The sequence below is a fragment of the Typha angustifolia genome, chromosome 7 (assembly GCF_048772165.1).
Source record: "Typha angustifolia cultivar Huaian chromosome 7, ASM4877216v1, whole genome shotgun sequence".
In the NCBI taxonomy this organism is placed as follows: domain Eukaryota; kingdom Viridiplantae; phylum Streptophyta; class Magnoliopsida; order Poales; family Typhaceae; genus Typha; species Typha angustifolia.
This window is the reverse complement of record NC_133245.1, coordinates 219,239-237,984: the sequence shown is the minus strand read 5'-3', so window position 1 is coordinate 237,984 and position 18,746 is coordinate 219,239. Positions and strand designations below refer to the sequence as shown.

Genomic DNA, 18,746 nt, shown 5'->3' with positions numbered 1-18,746 from the left:
GATTAAATAAAGACAGCGAGTTGTTTTGTTTTCGTTGAAGTCCAAACAAATAAAAATTGAAGTCGAGTCATTAAACAAATACAGGTCCTTTTATATTCTTCGATCACATTCACTCTTTTTTTTTATTAATTAATCACATTTACACTTGAGAAGGGTTACGCTTGGACCGAACAATTTCTTTGATTATTTTAGAAACTCAGCGTAAGATTTAAACTCTTCCTATCTGATAAGTTGTTCTGAAACGACGAAGAGAAGTTTTGTAATACACTAAGCCTGTCTTGTAATCTATACTGTATTTCGTTATATTGCTTTTAGACGTGGTTTAAGTTGTTTATTTATTTACTGGTTTCGAGTCTCAGTTTAGTTATTGTATATATATATATATATATATATGTATATGTATGTATTGGATCTGACATCTAAATATAACTGAGCAGGTACGTCCAGTCTGAGAGGAATCAACCAACGAGATGAATTCCCTTCCAACTCCACCGAAGAATACAAGGGTTTGTTTATTCTGTCTATATGGAGGCATTTTAAGAGCACAACCTTTCTTTTCTTTACTTTTCTTTTCCGCAATCTTGAATTGATCGTAATCTTAATTTGGCTTGAGACGTCGGTAGTGGTGCAAACCACACTGCCAGAAAAACAAGCCGTGTGGGCAGCCAGACTGCAAGAATTATGCTCGCAGCGCTAAACGACGGAGTGAAGAAAGCGACAATACCAAAAAGGTTTGTGGAGATGGAGGGGCTAAAGAAGGTGATGCACATGTGGTTCAGAAAAGCATATTAGAGAGTATACATGAAGGTACTTACTTATGCAAATGCTTTAGGAGTCATAGTTGGATACATGTCATTAATTCAGCTTTCTGCTTCAAATATTGCTGATGTCAATATTTCTACGCAGGTCATATTATCCCCAGAACGTTGCATCTGGGAGAGTTTTATGCTGTCTTTACAGGTGAAAGCCGTGGAGTTTATACAGCTCAAAAGTACGAGGAGGACAAAATTAGAGTGTCCGATGCTTCACAAGTACAAAAGTATTTTATCTATGAAGAGGCTTTAGCAGCATACGAAGCATTCGAGGCCGGACTCAACTGGGCTCGAGCAGGAGCAGGAGCAAGAACAGAAGCAGAAGCAGAATCAATATCAGGGGAACATCCGAGGCCGAGCAAGTCCCGCCGTCTAAACACGAATACCAAGAATGCGTCCCAGCCAACGCAAGCCTCAGCTCCATCTTTCTCGGCCAATGTTGCTCCTCACTCTCACCTATAGATGCACTCACTGTTAAGACTCAATGCTAAAATTGCTTTTATGTTTTTTGTCATGCTATGTTTCTTAATCTAAGGATATATTTCCTAGCTAGAAAGAAAGTGCTGTTAAATAAAGAAAGAAAGGATGATGTCAAAATAAATATTTGAAGCTATTGTTTGTATGTAATGAATTTACTTTTTTTTTTTCTGCAATAAAATATCAAAAATAAAAGTGACTATTTTCTCGTACTTATTATGGGGCAATTTGAAAACAGCTTGTATTTGCTTAGTAATGGTCTTGTTTTGTGAGAGTAACTTAGCAATCTATTTATATGTAAGATGACTCAACTAGTAAAATGCCCAAAAGCTTCTAGGTTAATTTTTTTTTTTTTAAATATTAGTGTCATTTTAGGTAGCAGGAGAAAGAAAAGATGATTCATCTTGAAGCTTTACTGTATAGAATGCAAGTAATATTCTACTTTACCTTTTATTTTTAATTTTTAAGATTAAAGTTATGATTTATATGCATTAAGTTAATTTATTTGGATATTTTATTATGAAATTATCTTCTTCTTCTTCTTCTTTTAAAAATTTGGAGATTTATTAGTAAAAAATTTACGGATTACATCGAGATTAGAAAGAAAGGGAATCTAAAGAAGATCTTTTAAGAAAGAAGGAGCGCCAATCTCGTCTTAGCCTCCGAGTTGAAGATAGGACGATTCCTCTCTTGCCAAATAGACAACCCAATAATAGAAAGAAGAAAACCAGTTGGCTTTCTTTCAGCCGACTTGACGAAGGATTTTATCCATGAGTTCCGATAAGACTGAATCGAAGTAAGCCAGGGGAGGGAGATTGGAATGAGTAATCACATTCAGAGAGAACGAACAGAGCAAAGAGAAAGTGATTATTAAGCTGTCTTTGTAGCATTGCCATAAGGGGATTGCAGATTAATCCCTGACGCAACAGAGGGGAAAAATAAAATAAAAATGCAGAGGATCTCAGTATCCCTCAATGTTGATCCTCTGTTTTGATTTTGATGACCCTTAAAACGAATATTTTCAATATAAAAGATGAGTAAAACCTCCGTCAATAAAAAATCTTATTTTTTTCAAAAACTTCTCTTGACCAAACTTGTCTAGGGTTTAAGACATCGTAACCCATATATATATATATATATATATATATATATATATAAAGCCAAATCCAAATTAAATTAGGTCCACAATCTAGCTAGTTTAGTCTTTTGAGAACCTATTTATAAGAAATGGACTGATGTAATTTTGAAGCTGAATGAATATACAGTCCACAGATGATAGCTTGGGGGCTATTGCACATAAATGGGCCTTTCTGGTGTTTGGTCGTACAATAGGAGCCAAGGCCCGAGTCCAGTAGGTGATTGGATCTAACGTGGGTTACTCAGACTAGGCCAATCCAATCTTAGATCATACTGGGGAATATTCCTTCAGATTACAATTAGACTGTCTCTTAATTTACTTGGTTATTGTCTACTGTTAGTTTTAAGTTCTTTAAGTCCGAATGCAACACAACAACTCATGAATGCTTTTCTTTTAGATTGCTCATATCATGAATTATTTAACCATCTGAATCTTATTTTGAGAAAAAGATTTTATAAAGAGTGAAACCTAATTTGTTTTGGATATCTATTCATTAATAAGATAATAATATCCACCGCTCTGTGGGAAAAAAAAACACACACACACACTAATAATGCTGTATGAATGCCGTGGTTTTGCATAAGCCTCCGTCCGAGGAGCATACATAGTCGAATTAACTAGTGTTGTCCATATCTCTTTGACATTACGTTACATGCTGGCAGATAAGGGCAAGGCAAACTTGCTTCTATATATATCCAAGCCTCCACATATGAAATTTCCATTTAATTGATTAATCTAATTGATGCAGACTAGAGGGAGAATCTTTCAAGTATATCTCTGTCCTCTGACATCAGTATCATATATATATATATATATATATATATATATGACTTTACTGATGACTATCATTGTACTACTCAGATAAGTTCACCCTAACTTCTCGAAAGGTTGAGATTCAACAGACGTTTTTGGCTTGAATTATTTTCTTAGTCTATGGACACTGGAACATGTACACCACATTAAACCAATTAATTGGAAAGCTTGAGGATAGGCTTTGGTACCCAATTAATAGTAAGTAGTTTTTAAAACTAATTGTTAAGTAACTCCTTTTGACTTTACATATTCCACGTCTACTAATATGGGAGATATGCAGGGCTCATGGGCTCAACAGGTAGCAGGTGTTTTTATTCAAAAAGGAGAATAATTGATTATAAGTGGCCATAGTTTAGTAGTCTATTTTAACTGGAAAAAGATATGGTACAGGAAGTGTTAAAACAATAATATCATTAAATAGTCACTCACGTCCGGAATCAATGCACCTTAAACGACATATGCTATTCATGCTTTGCTGTAAAGATGTTCCGATTTGTTCATAACAAGCAAATGGTCGCCCTCAGATTTCAGGTCTGGTCTCAGTATCTCCAGGCTAGCAGCTTGCTTGTTTCACTTCTCCTATGGGTGTTCTTGAGCAGCCTCATGCAGCACATCGAAAAGGTTAGAATGTCCCCACCCCACTATACTCAAAACTATCCATATAGATAAACTATACGAAAATTTTATATATACTTGTCAGTGATTGAATAAGACGGTTGACCGGCTTCCCCTTCCTACTGGGTCGATTATATCACTAGGGTTTAACAATGTTTTTGTCCATAATTTTGCCGGACTTGCCCTACGCAATCCGTTTATGTAAATAGCCTGATCTGGTGCAGCTGTTTGATATCTCCTATAATTATAACCTTAACTGAATTCGGTCCACAGATGTCTTCTCGGAAAAATAAATAATAAAAAATCACAGAGACATAAGTGTTATTGCCAATTGGTAGAGAATCGCATGACTATATATATATATATATTGGTTGATCAACTAAGAAACATGAAGTTACGTACTCAACTGTAACATTTTTCTAGCAATATTAGTACTGTTTTTACATAGATAATTTCCACCATCTCATGAGATGATCGTTCCTCTTAATTTAGAACCACTGTAGATGCTTGTATGGCCAAAGTACGACTAAACAAACAGACCATTCTCGTCAGCCAACTCACCCGTCAGATTTATTTTCAGTAAATAAAGATTCACTTGTCAGATCACGTGCTAGAGTACAAAATATCATTGCTGGCTCGAGCTTTTGTTTTGTTTTCATTCTCTATTCTCTAGTCAAGTCGAAATCAGTTTATTTTTAGATCGGTGTGGTGAGCAGCACTGCATGCCATTTGAAGATCTGCCATAAGAAAAAAAAAATGTACGACTTTCCTGTAGTCCGAGTATGTGCCTGCTTTCATCTACATGCTATTATTTACCACTTGTCCGAGGAGTTTTAAATTTACTAGTAAGAATTCCTTTTGAATTGGATTTCTACTTTCTGATTAGGTATCTTGTCCTCCACATTTACAACCACTTGTTTATCCAAATTTTATTTATTTCTACTCAATTATTGTTGGCAGGAAGTAATTTAATGGTGGATTTATCAACGTACTCTTTTGTTTATTCGCTTCTATATTCACCGAACAGGTGTAATGAGTAGATATTTTCTAGATGGGTAGCCAATTAAAGTTATCTTACCTCTACGAAATCTTACAATTAATTATGTTAGACAAAGAACAATCATAGCTAAGACAAAGTTGATTGATTGGTTTTAAACCTTACATATAGATAAGTCGGAAGAAATTCCTTGAGATCGTTTGTTAGAACCCAAGAAGGAAACACCAAAATTAAGTAAAGCCGATTTTAGTCCCCACATGTGGATATTGGCATCGCAATCCTCTTCCTTTAAATTGCTGCGCTTAATTCTCTACCTCTTCACTTCCCAATAACCAAAAATATATCTTGAGATTAAAAAAAAAAAATGGCGGACTCAACCCCTCTCCTTCCTCCCTACATCTCCTCCTCCTTCTCAGATACCGAGAATCCAAAGTGTGTTAACAAAGTAATAGTACCCTCCATTGACGACGCCATAGAGAGGTATATCGGCGTCACAGGCCTTCCCCAACTCTTCCGAGCCCTCTTCGTCGCCGTCGCCTGGGTTTTCGACGCGCAACAAACCTTCATCAGCGTCTTCACCGACGCCGAGCCCGCATGGCATTGCACCAAAGTTGGCGACGAGTCTTGCTCCTCCGCTCCCCACCAGTGCGACCTACCTAAGGATTCGTGGGCTTGGGACCTCCCCGAGCACACTTCCGTGGTGTCCGAGTGGGGTCTCGAGTGTTCCGGCGCCGCGCTCGTGTCGCTGCCGGCTTCGGCCTTCTTCGCCGGATGCCTCGTGGGCGGGTTCTTGCTCGCCACGCTCGCGGACTCCACGCTCGGGCGCAAGAACGTGTTGCTGCTCTCCTGCCTCACCATGTCTCTCGCCGGAGCTCTCACGATCCTCTCCCCGAATGTGTGGGTCTATTCGGCTTTACGATTCGTGTGCGGGTTCGGGCGGGCGATGATCGGCACGTCAGCCCTCGTCCTGTCGACCGAGATCGTCGGTAAGAGGTGGCGAGACAAGGTGAGCATCTTCGGGTTCTTCTGCTTCACGCTCGGCTTCTTATCCCTGCCCGCCATAGCTTATGTGAACCGGACTTCATCGTGGAGGTCACTCTACTTATGGACATCTGTCCCTTCTTTTTGCTACACCATTCTGCTGTATTTTTTAGTACACGAATCTCCGAGATGGCTCCTGGTGCGCGGGCGTAGACAGGAGGCCATCGACACGATAAAGAACATAGCCTCGTCGAATGGCAACCACATCCACTCAAGCTTCTCCACCCTACACGTCGGCGACGAGACGTGGAACACGAACGTCTTCTCCGCCATCAAGATGTTGTACGTGACGAGATGGACTTTCCGGCGATTAGCGGCGATCATGACGGTTAGCTTCGGCGTCGGGATGATCTACTATGGGATGCCGCTCAATGTAGGGAATTTGGGTTCCAATCTCTACCTAAGTGTCACATTTAACGCGTTAGCGGAGTTTCCCTCCTCACTGGTCACATTCTTCCTCGTTGATAGATTGAATCGGAGGAGCTCGTTGCTTGTTTTCACTGCACTGAGTGGCATTTGCAGCGTAACTTGTGTCTATCCCTTGAAAGCAGAAGGGCTACGCATGGGCGTCGAAGTCGTCTCCTTCTTCAGTGCATGCACGGCGTTCAATGTAGTCTTGATCTATAGCATCGAGTTGTTTCCGACGTGTATTCGCAACTCCGCGATATCCATGGTGAGGCAGGCTGTTGTTCTTGGAGGAGTTCTGGCTCCTCTCTTGGTTGCGGAAGGACGGAAGAGAAGCTTCCTCTCTTTCGGGGTGTTTGGCCTCGTGATTGGCTGCTGTGGGCTGTTTGCTATTTGCTTGCCGGAGACGAGAGGGAGAAGTATGTGTGATACCATGGAGGAGGAAGAGCTCTCATCTAATTAATGCCAATCCATGAGGATGATTATGAATGGAATTTACTTGTCTATTGTTTGGTATATATATATATATGGTTAAGATGGTCACTGGACTAAATTACATATTAATTGGCGCCTCTGATTTTGCCTCACATCAAACTACCTTTTAAACTATCATTTATATCAATCTCCTATAATTAAAGATTAATACGCGATTATTAACTTTTTCTTTTCATCCATCCAAATTCAAACAAATAAATTATATAACACTTGTATGATATTAATAATCCAATTATTCATCCTTTTGGATTAATTATATTTTGATCCCCTCAACTATAATTCTATATTATCTTTATCCCCTTAAGAAAAAGACCCCTCTTAATTATCTAATTGGATTCATTCGTTAGAAATTCTGTAAAAGAAAACGTTTGAAAAATTAGCTAACTAATTAGATGGACATAAATACCCTTAATTTCTTTTCATTCTCTTATTATAAGTAAAATTTTAAAATAAATTAGAGCTATCGATTTAGAATTTAATATTTAAAAAGTTACTATAGAGATCACTAAATTTAGAAGATTGAAGGATATAGAAGAAAAATAAGAATATTTTTATCCTTTTATTTAGTTAATTAAACAAAAATTCTATCAATTTTTTTAATAAAATATTGACGGAGGGGAAGTTTAACAATGTAATTAGATAATTCAAATAGTATATGTGTTCACTTTTTTGGGGTGAAAATGATAGATAGTTGAAGGTTTCAAAATACAATTAATCCTATTTTTTTTATAAAAAAAAATCTTGTAAAAATTAACTCTGCTTCAATGGATAAAACTAGGCGTTGTTCACATGCTCTTAGATTTGAGACGTTAATAAGAGATTGCTATGCACCAGTGCAGTCTTTCTTGACGTACAATTGGGTACTATGTCATCACCACAAATCGAATAAGATTTCCTCACTGATCCTATATTCCTATAAGAGGGGAAATCCTTGCGAGTCATGAAAAGATCTGAACCACCAGTCTGTCTGATGATCCCTTTGAGAAAGCAGCAGATCCACACACAGCCCGAATTGCTGGAACCTTCTGCAACAGTGTCGGCAGCTCTGAGTAGCCAAATCCAGCAATTAGATAGATGCAACAGCTTTAGCCAATTTTAAGGATTGCAAAGTATCTCGACTGCAAGGAATTCCTACAGGCTGGCCGGTGGTGGACTAAGGAAGGAGCATTCTCGTCTGAATTAAGGTTTCTCTCGTGCTCCTCCTCTTTTAACAATAACGCAAACACTATGGAAGTCTCAAATTGACCATAGTCAGTAGAGAAGCCATTCCAAAGATCAAAGGGGCGAGAATCACAGATATCTCAGAATATCGTCTTAATCTTAATCATATAGGTGATATATTACAAAACACACAAACTGAGGGATTATATAGGTAGTAAAGTGCAGACCACACAAACTTAGCTGTTCACATAAACTATAAAGTGTTCAAGCAGTATATATATTTGCCTCAGGCAACTTTAGAGAGCCCCTTAACTGTTGGTAAAACGGCAATAGCCATAACCATCTTGTGCAGGAAAAAGTAAAAAGATTTGTGCAGTGGCTGGTGCCCTGGATCTCTTCAGCAGTTCACTAATGGTCGTGATCATGTGCTGCCTATTTGGGTACATGTTAAGTTCTTGGCGAAGAGTTAGATAGGCATGATCAAGAGAAACCGCTCTTTCCAAGAGAAACTGCAACAGAACTAAGTGATCGAATCGACCTTCAAAGTTGTCTATTGAGATGGTTTGCAGGTGCTCAAAAGAAAGCTTAGGAGGGTCCTCCAGGTTTATATCAAAAAAGAAGTATTGTATGATTGAATCTTCATAAGTGGTTGGGAGCTGCAAATTCATCACAGGATATAGAAATAAATTATCACATAAAGAGACAAAACAAAATAAGAAGTGATTCTCCAGCTGCAAGAGGATATACCTCTATTGACAATTTCTCCAGATAAGGGAAATAACATTGCTTGAAGAACCTATATAAGTTCATGATATCATTATCGTCTATCTGGTGCATTGACAGTCGCAGCACTCGAAGGTTTGGCAATGCAAATGACGCAGAAGTTCCAGGTCCAAACATGTGCTGATGCATTGTGCAAGTTAGCTAAAGCTCAATAATTACAGGAAAAGTGAACTATGAAAAGATGAAATAAGTTACCTGGATTCCCCTACTACACAGGGTTAAAACCTCAACATGTTCAAGGGCTACAAGAGCCTCCAACCAATTGTTTGGGCGGAACCAATATTCTGCAGCAGCTGAACACAAAATGACGTGCACCAAGGATGAGATGTTATAGAACAGAAACACACTTGGGAACCTGCTAATGTAATAGAATTTCTCAAGATTTGGAGCTGATATCTCAACCACATCAACATTCCAACAGTTAACCACTCTCAGGTAGTTCAGCCGTGGCAATGGGCCTGAAACTCTAAGACACTGCAGCATTATGCACAAACTTAGGTCCAGCTTTCTGAGAAGAGGACAATTAGAAACTACTCTTTCCAACATAGAATCAGTGATGTTCACTCCATGAAGATTTAAGACCTCAAGGAAGCCAAAGTGCTCAAATCTGAACCTTTTGTATAGTCTGCAGTAACTCAAGTTTAGAACAGCAAGCTGATTGCCCCTGAATATTCTTTCCTTCAGTTCAGGCCTTCTTCGCCTGTACTCTAGTCTGCCATCTATATGACATGACGTCAGTCCTTGTGAGAAGTTAAGATGGAACTCTTCAACACCACATGATATTGCTTGCTGTATCCAATTCTTCACAGTATTTTCAAAGCGGTCCCCAGGATTAAAGAAGAGCCGGAAAACCTCTATTCTTCTATTCTGGTACTGTTGCATGTACCCGCTTATCTCTTCCACAAATTCCCCCTGTGTATCTTCATTCACATAAGTCGTAGCAAAATCAAGTGTAGAAGAGTAAAGGAAGCGGCACCTCCACAGATCTTTCCACTGAGTTGATAGCACACCTGTTCTAATAGCATCCTTTCGTGGAAGTAGGCTGAGAATATGAAGTCGGATCATTTCAGGGAGTTCACTGATTCTGTCGTGAGGACAGTCTCGCTCCATATATCCACCACTTGCCATACTGTTGTTTATGGTGCTGCCAGTATCCTCTGTTAAATCAACCCAAAAACAAAAGACAATTGAAGCTGCAATAACATATGAGATAGATCCATTAGGTTGATCTACAAGAATGAGCTCAGAAGATGCATTAAAGATGAGCCCCTTGAAATTTTAATCAAATTTGAAGCACCATTAACCAATCAGTAGAAACAGTTTTAATCTTCAACTTCTGAATGATCGATATTGGGGTGTTCAGTACATGTGGATCCCACCAATGGGGAGTTGGAATGGGGAAGATGTGGTTTTTACCCCCATCCTGAAAGGATGTTTCTGAGACTCAAATCTGAATTAATGGCGCACACAGGGGGCATGACTTCTCTGTTAAATAAAGTGAATAATAAACATATGGTTGTTAGAAGGCAAAAATGTGGCATTCTGCATCCTTAGACAGAGGGAGAGGCGATGAATAGACTGTAAATCTGGAACGGTAAGTAATTGCAGTAAATGATTTTTCAGTTTCAGTGCAAACATCAGAGTTGAACTGGAAGGAACCCACTTCAATTAGGTTGGTCAAAGAATAATTCAGATACTAAAACTAACAATTCACTTATTATTTCAAACTTTTTCTCGTCAAGCATAGAAACCAGTAAGAGATATCACGCTAACTCTCAATTATTTTATTCGGCAAGAAAGCAGATCATAATTCTGGTCATCTCTTCCATCCATGCTAATAAACCTATTTATCAAATATATATGTTCAAATCAACATGAAGGCTATATAAATATAAATCACAAAATTAGATTGCATTCCTACACATCTTTCATCTTTACTGTTAGACACCTTATTCTAATCAGAGTAGTGAAGTTGGACATAAGTTAATAGATTGTGAAACCTTAATTACGTGGCATATGTTATGCTTCAGAGGTTCAAAGAAGCAGATCGAGCATGGTTAAGTGTTTCATGTTACTGATGTGTAATGTGGGTCTTCCTTTATGCATAACAATATAATTTTGTCTAGAGTACAATTTTTTCCCGAGTCTCAATGCTTCTTCACTTAGCATTGCACCTAAAAAATAGAGAAGAAGAAGAAATAACAGGGTGTCTTTAACAAATATATGGGAACTCCAAATGTTGCAAGCCGAGGAGGAAAAGATTTAAAAAAAAAAAAGAGATCATGTTAAAGATTTCAAGAATTTTAGGCCAAGTTTGATTAGTGCATAAAACCTCCCTTGTTTACAAATTAACTTTCCTTTTTTTGTAAATAGCCCTCAAACACCACTCTCTCTCTCTATAAATATGCATAAGTCTGCTCAACATGTAAAATATTAAATTATGCACTTTTTTTATCTCAGGTGAGAGGGTATGATAAAGTTATTACACCCATTTCCTTACCAGAATGTGCAAAAACCCTTTAATCACGTTTGAGGCTTATTCACCAACCAAATGAGGTCTTACTCTTATATATGTCAAATGCACTTAGATTTCGGGAAGGGTATCCATGGTTCAAATCCATGAAACCTTGGGTGCAAGGAGGTAAGATTTATCATCACACTAAGTGATGCCCTCAAGGAAATGATATAAATAGTTGTGTACCAAAGAGTTACTAACTTCATTGTGTCAGATACTAAAACTAAAGAAAAGTTGCAATTTTTTTCTTTCTTAAACTAGCAAATGCAGTTACAAGAAAGAAGAGCTAATAGTTATTTGAAGCCTCAATAATAGCTGAGATAAAGTAACTCATGCTTAATATCACCTCAACTTGATGACCTATAATTGAATGAAAATCATAAACACATTCATTTGTCAATAAGTCAATAATCTAGGAAGCCCTATTACTGCAGAAGAGAAACTTCTGGGAACATAGTATATAAAAACCTTGTGCCAAGAATTTCTTCTATTTACAAGGACAAATTAATCGAGCAAGTTTATAGTGCATATAATTAAAGTAAAAAACACATGAAGAGTATCCAGTCAGATATAGATGTCTGAGAATGCCAAAAAGAAAATGTTCTTGACATTCAGTAACAGACTCCCAATTCATTTGGGGCTCAATCCTAACATAGCAGTACCTTACAAACTAAGGGAGAAAATGGTCTATTGAAATGATTCTTCTTACTGAAACTTAGGCGGAAAATTATATCTGAATCTCCTAAAGAAAATGGAAACTAAAACTTCCTATTTCAATAGTAATACAAACCTTACCCAAACTAAGGCAAATATAGTCATGCAGCCCTAAACTAAGAAGTGACTGCAATCAGATTGCCATACAGAAAAAGGGCCTGACACATTTACTTATAAATCCTACACAGTATGGTTCTCTTTTTCCCTCTCCTTTTTAGAATAAGGCTTGTTTTATTCAACTTTCCTCTATTTATTTCCTTTTTTTCCTCTCAGGCAATTAGGTAGAGCTATTGTCCTTCTTACCATTGTAGCCTAAAAGTTATGGTCTTCCTTTACTATGTACTCCTTATTTTTCATGCCAGTAATCTGATAAACTAATTGTTGCCCTTGGATGTCCTGAAACATGGATGAACCTAGAGCACCCTATAGTCCTGAAACATTGATGAACCCCTTTCTTACTCCAAAGTGTTGATCGTGGGAGTTTCCTTATTTAGAGATGTTTTAGTTTAGCTTCGAGTATGACAGTATGTACAAATTAAATTGATCAGTAGATTGGTGGTTCCTGCCTTTGTGCTCTATTGAATATGTAGTAATTGTACCCTATGGAATTTCATTCTCATCAATTATCCTTATTCTGATAAACTTGAACAAAACACTGGAACTGTGTAAATGCCAATCTGATCTTCTCTTCCTGACATAGAAAACCTTCATTATAGCAACAGTTGACTCCTCTATGAAAATTGATAGTATATTCAATCTTGTAACCCTTTAATCTTCCTGAATGTCTCGAGGAAAAGTACAACCCATATTTTTTAGAAGCACTTAAATCAGACTGTCCAGGTGCTACATGCTAATATTCTTTTGAGAGTTTTTTCTTACCCTTCACATGAATATTTAGTAGATCAAGAAAGGATAAAAGTCTATACATATGATACAACAGAGAGAAATGTAACATATTCAAGGAAGAGCTACAGAAAATCAATAGCACTAAAAAGAAAGTATAAAAAGCCTCCCTTTTATAGAATACATTAAATCCTTTGTCCAAAAAAATCCTATATGCCAACATGCAAAGCGTTTTAACATAAGAATATTCTTTGGAGAAACTTTTCTGTGGAGGAACACATAACAATTCTGAAATGACATGCAAGATTTCAAATTTAAGTAAAAAAATCCTTCTAATGCTTGAATTAGGAAACAATCTAGATAGGTAATCAACACCTGCAAACATAGATTAAAGAAAAATGACTTACCAAAAAAGAGAGCATCAAGATTCACACCTTGAAGAAGGAAATTCTTTTCCATGTATAAAATGGATGAATAATAAAATATGTAAAGGATACTTAAATGATAAATATAATATTTCAAATACCTGATTGCAGATTTCTTTTCTTTGAGATTTCAGAGAAAATTAACTGCCTACTTTCTCTCTTCGTATGTCTTCAGATCCAAGATCATAGTACTTCCCAAAGATCGAAATTCTTGATGTCTGTGAACTTTATTTCACAAGAAGAGAAGTAGACACAACTAGGGAAGAAGAAAAGGATTGAGTCTGAGATATGTGGCATTTACCCACATAGGTTGTGTCAAAGGTTCAGATCTTCCTAGCTAGAAAGGATAACCAACCAATGGAAACTTACAATCGATATTTCTCATTTATAGAGTACTCAAGAGAAGGATCCCAATATAATCTATCAATGCGTTTTTTTGAAATCGATATGCTTTTAATGCTTAGCTCCACTTGGCACTCAGTATCTGTCCTCTTGCAGTCCATGTGTTGTTAAATTCATAATTCTAAAACCGTTCAAAGTGTCTGATTCAAGCCAGTTCATATCACTGAAAACAGAATCATGTTTTATGCAAAGTGTGGTTCAGTCAGCCCATTGCATAGGTTAATGCAAGCAAGACTCACGTGATAAGTTTGATTGTTACAAATCATTCGTCGACCTAACAAACCGATGTTTTACTAATTTCCATATATGTAAATAAATGAGCGGTTTTCATTCTGTTGTAAAAAGTAAAAAAATTCTTCGCATTAAGATGCTAGTCTACCTTCACACGTTTTACTAATTTTCATATATGTAAATAAATGAGCTGTTTTCATTCTGTTGTAAGAAGTAAAAAAATTCTTCGCATTAAGATGCTACTTTACCTTCAATTGGTGAAATAATCATTCTGCCTATAATCTACTTAGGTTTAAAGGAAAAATAATCAATCTATTGTCCTTCATTCCTTCATTTCACAATTATGTACTATCTAATCCCAATTGGGAGTAGAGTAACTCTCTTAATTAAATTAAAAGTAGTTTCTTACTTGGCATGATGTGTACTAAATCAGCCTAGTCTATATAGACATTTTTTTGTTCCGCTAATCAAGTGGTCTACCATCAATCTTTGTTTCCTCCAGAATGAATTTTTGCCCAACCACGAAAACAAGGACTGAGAATTAGTACACACATGATTCCCTATAGTCCTTTTACCAGCTTTAAAAATTACTGTAATGGATTTGCCACATGGTTTGAAGATTCGAGTTTCTGAGTGATAATCTCTTGTAACATGAGTGGAAAAGCCCAAGAATTATATTTAGGAAAACAACATTACATGTTAAGTTAGGATATCTTTCACAATTTAGACATCATAATTTATCAAATCTTGAAGCAATCAAGCTAGTGCCATGAAGCTCCTACTCCAAACAAAAGTCACCCACTTAGCTAAGCAGCAGGGTTATAACACTCTTAAGGACCAAATGCACCAATTTGATCTTTAAAGCATTGTTAATAACAAAACAATCTGTTGTAATACCAGAAAGATATTTTGATTTCTGAGCATTCTCCCTTGACAAGAATAAGCTTATTTAATATAGTTTGCATTTAATGACAGAGTAGCAGTCATTGAAATTTTTTGAAAAGAAGAGTTTCTTAAGTTCCCTGACTGTGTGTATAACCTTGTAAATTAGGTATGAACCTCCATGTCCCTTAAAAAACCTTGCTTTCTGCATGGATACCCATTAAAACTTCTACTTTTAAGGTGGATACCTCTCGATGATAAAAGATGATTACAATATGAATAATTTAAAAGTAAAAAGATAACAATACCTTTAAACATTTTGCATGTATAACTCTCAATTAAGGTACTTCTGTCCTTTTACTGTTAAATAGTTCAAAATTTAACTTCTAGTTGTCAAGAAAGTAATATGAAGGTTATCCATATAAAAATTAAGAGTTTTGGGACTAACGCACACAAATATGATCTTCAGAGTTTAGAAGGCTATACATGTAAACAAGGGAGTTTTCAAGGGTGTTCATGCAAAAGAACTCGCTTAACAACTTACAAAAATCACAAGGAACCACTGGAAGACATCCTTGAACACCTGCACTCTCCAAGAGAAATCTCTTGGGCTCTGTATGTGTTAGGTGATCTTCTAAGTTGTTGGATGCTCAGTGACTGCAGGTTGATTAGAAGTCATTAGAATTGAATGGTCCTTAAATTAAGCAATAGGACAAGAAAGAAAGTATTTCTAATGCAGGAATAATTGCGTAAAATAGTTAAGCTGACAAAACCATTTAAAAAAAAAAAACTTAGAATATCAATGGAGATAATTCATTGTTCTCTGCTGCATTTTAAGGTGAAGCTTTGGAGGGTTTTAAAGTGAAATCAATCTGGACCTACGCAGTCCAAACATACACTGAAGGATATGAGAAATAGTTAAACTTTATAGAGAAACAAGTATTATACATGCTATACAAAGTTCTATCTCATTATGTAACATTTATGGAGAATCCAACAGAAAATGATAATCAACTTGTGCCTGAACCCTGCTACACAAAGGTCTTGGCACAATCCAGTATCATAGGTAGTACAAGTTGTTCTTGTGTTGCAACTATTTCCCACATGTCAAAGCCCATAATGCCCCAACTAAAGATCAAAATTTATTAAACAAATAAATACTCGGGAACCTTATAATTTAGTGAAACGTCTCAAGAGATAGTGCAAATATTCCAATCATTATATTTACCAAAAAAATGAGAACAAATTGATCTCTGAACTGCATTATAGTTACCTGTACCATAAATTACAGCATCATAACTCATGGAGCACCATGAATATCGAGAAGGCAATTTGCAACTGCTTCGTGGACTTCTAAGTCACTGCTGTCCACAATAAGATGTAAGAAGACAGGAACAGAATACTCAAATTGGAATCTTGAGGAGAGTCCAGATTACCTATCCAGAAGACTGAAAAAAAAATTTGTATCATCGATGGATTTATGAATGACAGAATCTCCCACCATCTATCAATTGTCTTTGGAACTCTTATTCTCTTTATCTTCTTCCCTCTCCAATCTTCTCAACTTACGAGGTCTGTCATTTCCTTGTAAGAAGTCATTAATTTGTCCTACATCAACCATCCGCTTATTGAAATCTTTACGTCCCAAATATTTCACCATTTAAGAAGTGTCTTCCTGTTCTTGTAGTAAAAAATCTTACTTTTTGCCTTGTTATTTTTAATTTCCAGCATAATATTTACTATTACTCTAATGTCTACCAATAACCATTAAGTATATTCTCTAAAAGGATGACCTTTCGAGCTGATACGGTGCCAGACCTAGTCTCTGACTCATCCAGAATGAAGACATTTCAGTCTATCTTCTTGTCAATGATATAAAGTGGGTCAAAACTTCCATATCCCTCACTTGATATTTCTCCACATTCTCCTTGGGTTTCATTCCAAGACTTGACTTACGAGTTAGAAGGAAGTAGATAATATGTTTTCATGCATAAAATATTTAGTAGTACCTGCAGTAACTCATCCAGCTTTAAAAGTAATATAAGTTAAAATATCAACATATATTTGCAGAGGAAGGAAAAGGTTCCATAAAAACAAATTTAGCTTGTCATCATTTCTGTTGAATTGAGATGACATCCTGATAATTTGGTGGACCACAGTCCACAGAGGATTAGTAAGGAGAATAATTAGCAGAACTAAGACACAAGAGGGGCCGAAGAAAAAGATGCAACTTACTAGACTAGATTTATGACAATTGATCAGATGCACCTTGAATGAAGCCTTGTGGGCATGATAGATAGCAAATCCTTATCCCCAAATCGCTGTCCTCTAGTAGCATTCAAGATACGGTAAAAATGAAACTTCACAAAATTAGCTAAAAGAAAGGAAGTGAGTTACTTTCCACCATCGGATGCTAACGGTTCCATTCCCTATTGGGATTGCAGAGGCAACAGATGTGAAACTACCCATTTGAGAAACTTCCCAGCAACTCCATAGACTAGTTACATAAGAAAGAAGGAAAAAATAAGCAAAACCAAAATTTTCTCCGATTTCTGACTTGAGAAGCCAAAATCAAAGTTGGAAAGATATGGAACACTGGAATATACTGCAATGCTGGCGTAAATAGCTTCTTAAGCGGTAACCCGCCTACCACTTATAAATTGGCAACATACGAAAATAAACAATACAAAATTGTTTCTCCCAATGCGATCTAAGCTAGAGACAACCCTGCAGGATACATATAAAAAACATCATGGAAAATAAATTCACCATTTATCGCTATATAATCCACAGGGGTATCTATTATGCATCGAAATGCGATTAAGACTATGAAAAATCTATTCTTAAAAAAACTATGGAAAATCCAAACACAAAAAGGATAAAACAAAAGCAGTAGCTATGCAAACGAGGGCTTAAAACTCTTTATCACCCAGGAGAATCCTAAGAGAGAGAGGGAGAGGGAGAGGGAGAGGCGTTTTAAGGATGGGTATTATTCGAAAGCCTATAGTCGGCTTTCCCACCGAATCGATTGCCGTCTTCAAGCAGAGACAGCTTAGCCGACGACTCTATATGAGAGTCGGCGAAGAAAAACGTTATCCACCGACTACGTCTTAAGTGGCCCTAACATCTTTTAAAAATGCCAGCCCTCACTCCTCAGGGGATCGAATTAAAAAAGAGGACAGGGCATAACATGTAAACCGTAATAAATATATAAGGCAGGGTGCAAAATGTAAAACGCGATAATATATAATAAGGCAAATACTTCTCTTTTCTTTCATTGTAGAGGAAGAAGTCTACGCATATCACGATTATTATAGTACTCATGGACCAATTCTTACATCTGAAGCTTTCAACTCGACTTCTTCTGAAGAAACATTGATGAGATAACTAGCAAGTGGTGAATCTTTCATGTGAGAAGGCATTGTTAGGAGCAACAGTCATGTTACAAGTATGAGATCAAAGCATCCGGCCGTGATTAGAGGAGGAAACAACAAGATGAGAACCCAGGATAGAATCAGTGGACTACCAGAAACCATTCTCCTTCACATCAGCACTGAGGTGTGTAGTATTCTCTCTACTGGATGGGAGGAACATCTGGAAGCAGCTGTGGGTTTTCGCCTCCACTCTAGACTTCGGTGAGGAGTTCAGTACTACTTAATGACCAAAAACCTGAAGAATTGGCGTGCTTTGTGAATTATATTCTGCAGCTCCATGATGGCTAGGTGATTGATGAGTTTACACCATTCTTCTATCGAAGAATTTGAATCAGAGGTCAAGAAATGAATTAGATTTGCGATGTCCAAGGTTGTTAAAGAGGTTGAACTTGACTTGTCCCAGGGCTTCCAGCGCCTTCCTGATGCAGACTAAATAATAGTAGGAGAACCATGCAAATTGCTTGGTGATACTACCCCATTTGAGATTGAGCTTGTGTACTCAATTTGGATCATTTAGCTTCTCACTGGGATACATGATTCACAGCCGAAAGCCATCTACTCTC

At 37.0% G+C, this 18,746-nt stretch overlaps 3 protein-coding genes across 12 annotated transcripts; 2 read left to right on the top strand and 1 right to left on the bottom strand.

The window, feature by feature from the left end:
• The first annotated feature begins 183 nt into the window (after nt 1-183).
• On the top strand, nt 184-1,484 carry LOC140762664 (uncharacterized). Of its 3 annotated transcripts, none has more exons than XM_073100556.1 (4): nt 184-201; nt 438-506; nt 624-807; nt 907-1,484. In XM_073100556.1, the coding sequence occupies exons 2-4, from the start codon at nt 471-473 to the stop codon at nt 1,272-1,274; spliced, it is 588 nt and encodes a 195-aa protein (XP_072956657.1). In that variant the 5' UTR covers nt 184-201; nt 438-470; the 3' UTR covers nt 1,275-1,484. The 3 variants fall into 3 exon arrangements, with proteins under 3 accessions (XP_072956657.1, XP_072956656.1, XP_072956655.1); XM_073100555.1 differs by lacking the exon at nt 184-201 and adding an exon at nt 241-259; XM_073100554.1 differs by lacking the exon at nt 184-201 and adding an exon at nt 262-280.
• Nucleotides 1,485-4,720: 3,236 nt separating this feature from the next.
• LOC140762660 (organic cation/carnitine transporter 2-like) lies at nt 4,721-6,804 on the top strand. The gene has a single exon (XM_073100544.1). The coding sequence runs from the start codon at nt 5,217-5,219 to the stop codon at nt 6,759-6,761; it is 1,545 nt and encodes a 514-aa protein (XP_072956645.1). The 5' UTR covers nt 4,721-5,216; the 3' UTR covers nt 6,762-6,804.
• Nucleotides 6,805-7,615: 811 nt separating this feature from the next.
• LOC140762662 (putative F-box protein At1g49610) lies at nt 7,616-17,665 on the bottom strand. 8 transcript variants are annotated; one of them, XM_073100551.1, is made up of 7 exons: nt 16,186-17,665; nt 16,023-16,110; nt 13,336-15,406; nt 9,748-9,894; nt 8,933-9,657; nt 8,702-8,857; nt 7,616-8,610 (listed from the first exon to the last, which is right to left on the bottom strand). In XM_073100551.1, the coding sequence occupies exons 4-7, from the start codon at nt 9,863-9,865 to the stop codon at nt 8,263-8,265; spliced, it is 1,347 nt and encodes a 448-aa protein (XP_072956652.1). In that variant the 5' UTR covers nt 9,866-9,894; nt 13,336-15,406; nt 16,023-16,110; nt 16,186-17,665; the 3' UTR covers nt 7,616-8,262. The 8 variants fall into 8 exon arrangements, with proteins under 8 accessions (XP_072956652.1, XP_072956653.1, XP_072956651.1 ...); XM_073100552.1 differs by having other exon boundaries at nt 8,933-9,649; nt 15,294-15,406; XM_073100550.1 differs by having other exon boundaries at nt 8,933-9,894; nt 16,186-16,886; nt 16,985-17,665.
• Nucleotides 17,666-18,746: the final 1,081 nt, after the last annotated feature.